The sequence below is a fragment of the Pseudorca crassidens genome, chromosome 14 (genome assembly GCF_039906515.1).
Source record: "Pseudorca crassidens isolate mPseCra1 chromosome 14, mPseCra1.hap1, whole genome shotgun sequence".
Classification (NCBI taxonomy): domain Eukaryota; kingdom Metazoa; phylum Chordata; class Mammalia; order Artiodactyla; family Delphinidae; genus Pseudorca; species Pseudorca crassidens.
This window is the reverse complement of record NC_090309.1, coordinates 71480700-71490651: the sequence shown is the minus strand read 5'-3', so window position 1 is coordinate 71490651 and position 9952 is coordinate 71480700. Positions and strand designations below refer to the sequence as shown.

The 9952-nt window shown below is 46.3% G+C and overlaps 1 protein-coding gene across 4 annotated transcripts; it reads left to right on the top strand.

The window, feature by feature from the left end:
- Positions 1-808: 808 nt before the first annotated feature.
- On the top strand, positions 809-8508 carry CENPA (centromere protein A). Of its 4 annotated transcripts, XR_010934108.1 has the most exons (6): positions 810-1070; positions 5787-5896; positions 6410-6487; positions 6771-6926; positions 7268-7319; positions 7644-8508. XR_010934108.1 is itself a non-coding variant. In XM_067703486.1 (5 exons), exons 1-4 carry the CDS (start codon positions 977-979, stop codon positions 6903-6905), a joined length of 417 nt encoding a protein of 138 aa, XP_067559587.1. In that variant the 5' UTR covers positions 809-976; the 3' UTR covers positions 6906-6926; positions 7644-8508. The 4 variants fall into 4 exon arrangements, 3 of the variants coding, with proteins under 3 accessions (XP_067559587.1, XP_067559586.1, XP_067559584.1); XM_067703486.1 differs by lacking the exon at positions 7268-7319 and having other exon boundaries at positions 809-1070; XM_067703485.1 differs by having other exon boundaries at positions 809-1070; positions 6771-6951; positions 7268-8508.
- Positions 8509-9952: the final 1444 nt, after the last annotated feature.

Genomic DNA, 9952 nt, shown 5'->3' with positions numbered 1-9952 from the left:
GTTCCCACCAGCAGTGAACAAGGGTTCCATAAAATCACTGATTTTGTAACGTATTTCCTGATTACAGTGCATGTTAACTGTAGAACATCTAGATAATGTAAAAAAACAAAAGTGTAGAATATAAAATCCCCTTTATTCTAACTACCTAGTTCTACATTTGACCTCAATACATATTATCCCCAACAGGAAGGGAAGGGGTCATTTCCCTGTTACGAAAATGCTGGAGAGCATGATCCAAAAATAGAGCTGAGGCCTGCCCTGCTTGACCTCATGGTGAGAGGCCCCATCCTGGCTGTCCCAGGACCCTAATCATCAACAAGGTTCATGCAGTGAAGCTGACTTCTGAGTCATATTCATGGGCTGCTCCTGGTCTCAGGCGAGACATGGGACGGTCACATTCTCCGTGGGCCCGTCTCCTCATCTTTAAAACCCACCTCAAGATTGATAGAGCAAAACATAAAATGTTTGCGCAAGGTGATTCGTCTAGAGAAACGCGTTCTACACACGCACCAGCTACATCTTCATAATCGAACTTTCATTTGTCGACCAGAGAGCACCGGAGGACCTGGGTCTGACGCATCAAAGATGCGGTCCTGCCCCAGGGAGCGGAGGACTGGAGCAGTTCCCGCCTCATTTCACTTTTCCAAGTCCCCATTGGCTGATTCCTACCATCGATCCGCCTTGTCCCCGCTGTCTTCTCCTATCACCGCCGCCGTTAGCCTCTCATCCTGTGCTCTCATTGGTCCTCCCCGCAATCGCTCTGCGCCAGGAGCGTTCCAGAGGCAGCCACTGGGAGTCGCTGGATTCGGTTTTTAAAAAACGCCGGCAGTGAATCCGCGGCGGAGCGGGCAATTTGAACGCCACCCAGCCGGGGCACGCGGCCGGGGCGCTGCTGGCCCTCCCCTGAACCCCAGCCTCTGCCTCCGGACCCGGAAGGCCGAGAAGGAGCCGCGGTCCGCAACCCTGAGCGCCAACCATGGGCCCGCGCCGCCGGATCCGCAAGCCCGAAGCCCCAAGGAGGCGCCCCCCGAGCCCGGCTCCCGCCCCCCCGCGGCCGGGCCCACCCTTAGGTAACCCGCCGTGATCCCTTTCCCTCCGAGCCGGCCTCCCTGCAGCCTGTCTGTGAGGTGGGTACGGCCGGGTCCGCGTGCCCATTTCACAGACGAAAAAATCTATGCTCGCTTGCCGAGCCTGGGGTCCAGCCCAGTCTCCCGACCCCTGGTCCGCTGGCCTTCCTCTGCAGGGGGGCAAAGCGGTTCTGCCGTCCAGTATCCGTTCCGGGACGGCCCAAGGTCCACGACCGGGGAGGGACTGGGGAAGGCAGTTCTGAGGAGGAGAAAGGACTGGCCCAGACAGTATTCTTAATTCTACTAACGTGTATTGAGTGCTTACCACTAACTAGGCATTATGTTAAACTCTATATGAATTAACTCAATTTTATATTGTGCCCATTTTACAGATGGGACAACTGAAGCGCAGACAGACCTGATAATTTGCACAAGATCACCCAGCTTGTTCCCGCAGACACGGGATTTTAAAAAATCGGTGTTTGTGCTTTTTTCAAATGCAAAAGTATTGGCTGCTTTTTGTGACAATTTCAAACAACAGTTCTAATTTTAGAAGGTGCCTTTCCAGGTTTTGGGGGGGTTTTTTTGTTTTGTTTTGTTTTTTTCCTTCAGTGAGTGGCTGTATTGGTCCTTAACCAAAGTGCCCTAACTTAGCCGGTGCTCTCACCTTGTTCCCTTCCAGAGGTAGCATGCCCGGAAAGAAGGCTGGTCTGTGGTCCTTGGTTTCTGTGCTGTGGTCTGGTGGATGGGATACCCACAAACAAGAACTGTGGCAGCAGCTGCTTTACTTGTCTTCTGCTCCATAGCTAAGAGCAGGGTGAAGAAAGTATTATTGGTTATTTATAGATGTTGCTGTTGTGAATGGGTTGTTTTTTATTTTTCTTTCCTTAACATAAATAACCTTTGCATCTAGCTAACTTGCTGAATTCTCTTGTTAATCCTAATAGCCTTTCAGCTGCTTTAATTGAAATTTTTAAGTGGACCATTATACTGTTTGCAAATAATGACTTTTGAGACTTCTTTTCATTTTTATACATTTTATTTCTTATTTTATTGTTAGTGAGGCCCTGAGACTAGTGTTGAAATAAGAGCAATGTTTTGGTCATCTTTGTCTCATTTGTAATTTTAACAGGAATATTGTTACGTATGATGTTCACTATTGCTTCCGGATGTAGAAGCATCCTTACAACTCCAGTCCCCTGATTCACTCTCAGCTCAGGATGACCTTGCCTCATGCTTCATTGAGGAAATAGAAGCCTCCAGACTGGATTCCCCTTTATCTTCTCACAGCAGAGAACCTAGGTGACCCCTTTCCATCAAAAGCCACTCCTCCTCCTACATGAGCTCTTGGTCATATTCTTCTATCACCATCCCAGGGGCTTTCTGTTATCCTTACCACCTGCACTTGGAAGTAAATTCATACTCCTTACATTGGCATTTGGCAAATGTGCTCTGTTATTTCTGTTCTAAAGAAAAGGGCACCCCACATCCCCGGCTCCCTCATACTCCCTGTTTCTCACTTCTGCCCTTCACAGCTACCCTTTTTATTTTATTATTATTTTTTAATTTATTTATTTTATTTATTTACTTATTTTTGGCTGTGCTGGGTCTTCCCCGCTGCATGCGTGCTCTCTCTAGTCGCGGAGAGCGGGGGCTACTCCTCGTTGCGGTGCGCGGGCTTCTCATCACAGCGGCCTCTCCCGTTGCGGAGCTTGGGCTCCAGGCACGCGGGCCTCGGTAGTTGTGGTTCGCGGACTGTAGAGCGCAGGCTCAGTAGTTGTGGCGCACGGGCTCCGTTGCTCCGCGGCGTGTAGGAACCTCCCAGACCAGGGCCCGAACCCCTGTCCCCTGCATTGGCAGGCGGACTCCCAACCACTGCACCACCAGGGAAGCCCCACAGCTACCCTTTTTAAAACAGCCAGACTTAAGTCTACCCACGTGTCTGTTTCCCCTCTTCCCAGACACCCTTCAACCCATTCCAATCTGACTCCCCACAACCACTACCCTTACTTCCAGTACCCTTGAACTGCTGTTGTGAAGGTCACCAGCTACTTTCATGTTGCCAACTTTATTAGACATGCCTGTGTCCTTCTCTTATCCTCTCAGAAGCATTCGACACAGTGGGTCATTTCTTCTTCGAAACACTCCATCCCCTGGCTCCGTGATACACACGCTCTGCAGTTTCTGCCCAGTGGTTTTTACTGCCTGTGCCACCTCTCTTCAGCATGTTGATGGACTTCCATGGTCTACTTTTCCTTTCTTTCCCTTCCCCAGGTGGGCTCATCCCTCCCCGTGGCTCCAGTACCACTCATACACTGACAGCTCTCACATCTCTCCAGCCCACATCTCTCCTCTGACCCCGCACACCTACATCCAACGGCCTTTCTACTCGAAGACTCTGGGGTGCGTCACACTAAACACATCTAAAAGCACACTTTTGGTTACTCCCCTCCTGCCGCTTCATCCCCGGCTTCCCCCATTTCAGGAAATGGCATAGCCACTCACAGGATTGTTTAGGCCAGAAACCCGGGAGAGATTTTTCATCTTGCCCCCATGTCCATCCGATCCAAATGTAAGCTCAGGCACTTCCACCTCCACGTCGCATCCTAATCATGCCACTCGTTGCCTTCTCCACTCCCACCAGCCTAGTCCAAGCCCCCAGCACCCTGACCTGGCTACGACTTCCCTTCCACTCTTGTCCCTTTTCGGTTCTTTCCTTACACAGCATCTGGAATGATCTTTAAATGTAAGTGGATCATCTCTCCGTCCTGCTTAAAGCTCTTCCGTGGCTTCCTATTACCTTAGGATTAAATCCCGACTCCTTATGTCGGATTTTAAGACCCAACTATTGAATGTTTAATCCCAGTTCTTTCCCATGATCCCTCTAATTGGTTAATTTTCACAAGCACTTGTTCCTGAGTCATAGACTTCACATCTTCCCTTACCCCTCGGAGGTTATTATGTGTATTTTTCTTTCTCTCTTTTCTGTAATAACTCAAGTCCCTCTGGTATTGGTTATTTTGTTTGCTGAGTTTGGTCCTTTCCTTTAATGGTGTTGGCCTTTTTACATTGCTTGGTGATCTTTAGTTGTGTTCATCTTTCCATTGTGTGACTGCCATGTCTGATTATTAAAGGCTGCTTCCGGCGACTGGATTGGGGACTGGTGGTGAGGAGGGAGGCAGGTGCCAGTAGCTCATCTCCTGGGTGTAGGGCCTCCCTCTTTCTAAAAAGTCCCCTGTTTCTTTGGCCCCTGGGATAAAGTCTCCACTGCCAGCACATCTCTGCATTGCCCCTCTGTCCCCATTTGCTCTCAGCAGCTTGTCTAACACTTGGCAAATAGTTCACCATATTAAATCCCTTCTATGCAACTACTTGGTGTGGATTCTCTCTTCTTGGCTAGACGGTGAATAACATTTCTTCAAAATGTTAGTTTTCATGGGGGTTTTTTTTTCTTTTTTTTATTTGTTCAACTTCTCAGAGGTTCATTTGTTTTTATTGGTCCTTGGTTTAATTTATGGAGCCAGCTGCACTGTTTTTGTTTTACACTCTTTTTCATTAAGTTAGTTTATTATCTTTAATATTTCTTTTACTCTACCTTCTTTTGATTTACTTTAATAATTCTCTTCCTAATACGTGAGTTGAACACTTAGCGGAATTATCTTTTAATGTTCTTGTTTTCTCGTAGATAGATCTTGAGGCTGTACATTTTCCTTTAGGACTATTTGGTTATATCGCTTAAGTTTTAAGGTGTAGACTTTTTATTTTTATTCATTTCTAAACAGTCTAATTTCAGTGAATTGTCCTCTTTAACAAGAGAGTTAGAAGAATTTTTATTTTTTATATTCTTGTGTTTTTAATTTCTGATCAGAGTTTGACTTTTTTGATTTCTACTTTTAGGAATGATTTTAAGATTTTTTTGTCTTTTTTTGTTGTTGTTGAAACTAGGCTTTGAGCCAAAGGCTCTGACTTCATAGCCCAAAGGCCCGACACTGGCACTGAGTTATGCCACTTCTGAGCTCCCACCTTGGCCGCTAACGTGTCTTAACCTCTGTCTTAACCTCTCTGGGCCTCAGGAAAACAGGTTAACCTCTGTCTTAACCTCTCTGGGCCTCAGGATAACAGAGACAAGGGAATTGTACTAGATAATCTCTCAGATTCCTTCCAGCTCTTAAAAAATACCTAAAAATTGGACTTCCCTGGTGGTCCAGTGGTTAAAACTCCGTGCTTCCAATGCAGGGGGCGCCTGTTCGATCCCTGGCTGGGGAACTAAGATCCCACGTGCTGCGCGGCAGGGCCAAAAAAACCCTAAAAACAAAATTGGAAACTGGGTTTCCAATCCAGGTGGGAAAGACAGAGGAGATGCACAGAGTACTGTGGGCCCAGAGGAGGGAAGTGACCCATCGGTTTGGAAGGGATTGGGAGTCAGGAAAGGCTGCCTGGAAGAGTCGGCATTTAAAATAAGACCCTCAGAGGATCATCACTGAGGGTCAATAGGACCCTCAAAGGATCACTTATTCATTCATTTAACAAAAATTTATTTAGCACCAACCACTGTTCTCCAGTTGCTGAAGATAACCGCAATGACTACAATAGACAAAAAGCCCTGCTTTTGGGAAGCCTGTTATATACAGTCTACGATTTGGTAGTTTGACAGCCAGGTTGCAATGCACCACCCGTTTTCCACTGCATTTTGCTCCATGACCCAACTCTTTTGCTCAGGCGCTCCCTCCCGTCCAGTTGCTCGCCGGAGATACCGGGTTCTGAAGGAGATCCGAACTCTTCAGAAGAGCACAAACCTGTTGTTAAGGAAGACCCCCTTCTGCCGCCTGGTGAGCTCCAGGGAGCTTCCCGCCAACCCCCATGCCGCCTCCTTTCTTTAAATTTCCCAGGTATTGGGCCCCTATCGCCTCTTGCCCAAATGGCAAGGGACCTCTTCCCTAGCCTGGTCGGGGACTCTTCATCTTCTGAAAACATGAGCCCACAAAGGGCACCTTCTAATTCTTTATGGAATTAATTTCTAACCCCTACCACCTTCGAACTGTGTTCTTTGATTACGTACAAGGAACTCTGTCATCCAACCACCCTTTCATCCCTTGTCTTGCCCTGAGAGATTGTCTTCTCCTCTCCCCACCACCAATGAAGAGAGACGGGCCAATCTCTAAGCTCCCTGGAGTTGACACCAGCTAATAGTTAGGTTCTATGATTAAGGGCCAGGAAGGAATAACGGAAATGAAGATTCATGGAGACTCACGGAGAGAGTCTGTCTTCTCTTGAACCTCCTTTTACTCTCTACTCCTCCCCACTCCCCTTCTCCCTTGCTCCCCATCCCCACTCCTTCGCAGGCAAGAGAAATATGTGCTGTATTCACTCGTGGTGTGGACTTCAATTGGCAAGCCCAGGCCCTGTTGGCCCTACAAGAGGTAAGATGGGGGCCACGGTCCAGTTGGGTGAGGGGTGAGTATGGGAGAAAGGCAAGGCTACATCTCACCTCCTTGAAAAGAACAAGGAACACCCAGGGTTTGGAGGCTAGGTTCTCATTTGGTGGTAGTGGAATTCCCAGGCAAAGTTCAGTCTCATTCTGTGAATAATCCTTCCCTGCAGTCCTTTGAGCCCTTAGAGACTGAGGTTAGCAGTTCTCTCAGCAGAAAGCAGCCCATGGCCCCTCGTCTGTGTCAGTCTTTCTGCTTTTCTTTCTGTCCGCAGGCAGCAGAAGCGTTTCTAGTTCATCTCTTCGAGGATGCCTATCTCCTCTCCTTACATGCCGGCCGTGTCACTCTCTTCCCGAAGGATGTGCAGCTGGCCAGGAGGATCCGAGGCATTCAGGAAGGGCTCGGCTGAGCTCCTGCCGCCCGTGCCTCTGTAAGCTTTTCCTGCTCACCAGAGAGCGAGTGCACTTTGGGGGAAAACACCTAGCTTCTCATCACTGTGGTGGGAGTTTCTGTGAAGGAATGTTGCTTCTCCATCCTTAAGTCCTTTGCGGCCTCGCCTTCCCCTTGTTCTCTAGGGAAGGTTTGACCTAGTTTTGACTTGAATGCTTGGGATTCTGTGGCTCATGCCCTTTAAGTAATGACCAGACAGCCTGAACCTCTGACCGAGTGAAACCTCTCCATTCTACAAGGACCAGATGACCTCATTTTGATTAAAACAGAGTTCTTATTTTTGAAAATGCCTTGTTAGTAATTGTGATTCCTGTATTTCAGGGATGATACCAGGGACTCTGCCCGTAACTAGGACCAGATCACGGAGTACAAGGTGCTGCCTGGACTTGCTGTCTCTGAGCAGAGTGTGTGTGTTGCTTTTGTAACTAGGTTTTTTTAAGAAGGAGAAGACTGCATGGCTTTCCTCTGTAACAGAGGTAATACATGACAGAATCAACACATTCCAAAAGTCCTGACAATAATTTTCAGATGAAGAGACTCCAAGTTTGACTTCACTTTGCAAATTATTCACACACCTGATGATTTGGAAGACATCAGATTTTCTAGGTTGTGAGAGAAAAGGATATTTACTGATTATTTTAGATCTTTCTGTACCATTTAAATTTTTTACCATATGTATATTTACTTTTATTTAAAGCATAAGGGAAAAAATAAGAGAAGACCACTTCAGCCAGCTGCATGGAAGAGCCTGGCGCGTCCAGCATACAAATCTCTGTCCTTCAGATTGATTTCATCATCAGTGGCAGCAGCAAGTTCCTGTGTGGACTGTGCCTGTCAACAGATTGTATAGCTTTTCAAAAACTCAATTGGGATGAAAACAGGAAATCGTTAAGGTTTGGTGGCTCCTGGCTCCTTCCGGTAAATTCCTATCAAAATCATTCAGAAATTCTAGCTTGTAGAATTTATTTTATTCTTATCTGCAAGTCATAGATGATGTATCGTAATTTATACTGCAGACTTTTTCATTCCAGGACTTTTAAGAGCCTTTTCAATGTTTTTACAGGTATTTTTTATAACTCCCTTGTGGAGAGATAATAAAAATAATTCTTTAATGAGAAAAAGTTGAAGCGAAGTCACTACTGTACAGAGATTATACTGTGTCCTTTGTGTGTTAGCGTTAAGTTCTTCATTTGGACACTTGGCCAACAGCCACAATTTAAACAAGAGAATTCAGGGATGTGTTTTTGTCTCCAGTGGAGTAGGGCGTGAGCAGATAAAAGCCTTGCCCATCTCTTGTAACTGAAAGCAGCTTAAGAGATCTCCAGAGAAATGGGAAGGCCACCCGAAGACTTTTAGATATTGTGTGTGGTGAAAATGATTAGTGAGGGCGGACACGAATAACGACGCGTCAGCCAACTGAACTGAGAGACAAACTAAAGGGAAAAGGACCAAGTTCTGTTGTGTGATTTTAACCCTTTGGAAAAACCATTTCCTGTTCGACATCAACTCATTTTTATGTAGACATTGGAATAAAGCTTACCTATCTATGACTATATTTAAAATTCTTGTCAGTATGTTATTAATCAGAAGATTATACTCTTCCTCTAGTTTTCTTTAAATTGACACTTCTCTGCTCTCTTAAAATTGTACTAACCAGGACCCCCCTGTAACACATGGTCACATGTCACATGCAGATGCCAGGCAGGATGTGTGCTCAGCACCACAGAGTATTTATACAGTAACGTGAGAATAAGTAACTTACACCATGATAATGTTATATGATATCATTACAACTTACTGTAAACTTTGAGCACTTACACTGCTGATGTTGTTGGAGTTTTGTTTTTGTTTTTCTCTACTTTCTGGGTGATTTCACCAACATTATGTTCTAACCTTTCCATTAAGTTTTTATTTCTGCTTTCACATTTTTTAATATCCAAGAACTCTCTTATTTTTTGAATGTTTCTTTTTTATAGCATCCCAATCAGTATTTACTCAAAAAAAAAAAACAAACTAATCTAGATATTTCAAGCCAAGCGGAATTTAATGGAAGGGATTGGTTAAATGATGTCAAGAGGGCCGGAAGAGCTAAAGGGAAGAGAGGACGCTACCCCAGGATCAGGAAGCTTCCAATGCTCAAAGCCCACACTCACTGCTGCTCGGCTGGAAGCATGGCCCCCGCCACTACTGCCTTAGAACCACACCAATGCTACTGAGCAGGAATAAGGAGCCCCCGCTCCAGCCAGTGCTGCTGCAGCCACCACTGACACCGAGGACACCTGTCATCCGCTGCTGCTTCTGCTGCCAAAGGCACTACCAGAACAACAGAGAAATGTCTCAACTCCCACCTGCCAGGCCCCACCAGCATTTTCCATTGGCAGAACCTAGCCAGAGCAGCTGCAAGGGAGTCTGAGAACCCAACTGTTGCCTTCTAACCCCCTTGTGTTAGGGACGAGACCTTGAAAGGGTGAGAATGGGGTTTTGAGGGCCAATAGACACAATCTGCAGGACGTGTGCTCTCAGCACCCAATCCCAATCTTGTTTCATGGATGCAATACCATTTTAAGGATATTTATCATAATTTTGCTACTGGTTTTTGTTTTCTTTCTGCTGCATCATCCTGTTTCCTCTAAGTTGTTTTTGTTTTTCCTGTTAGTTCTAGTTTCCCTTTCATTTACAAGGTTTTCCTTTAATGTTTAACAATCTTTACGTTTAAAAGTGGGAGACAGAAAAGCTAATAGGTAGTTCTGAGCATGTTGGTGGGGCTTGTTGACTTGGAGCTTTACTGTAGAATGGTCAGGTGGGTCTTTTGTTGGGGACACCCTGCTCTCTTAGGCCAGCCAGATCCCCAGGGGAGGGTCATCCAACCCTTACCACTTGGACAGCAAAGGCCCAGCTGGTTCTAGGAGCTGAGCAGCGGAGTGCTGAGGATATCCATATGCAAAGTTCACCGTGCATAAGCTTCCTTATTCTCCCTGGCTTTGGCCTCCTGAAGTCCAGAGACTC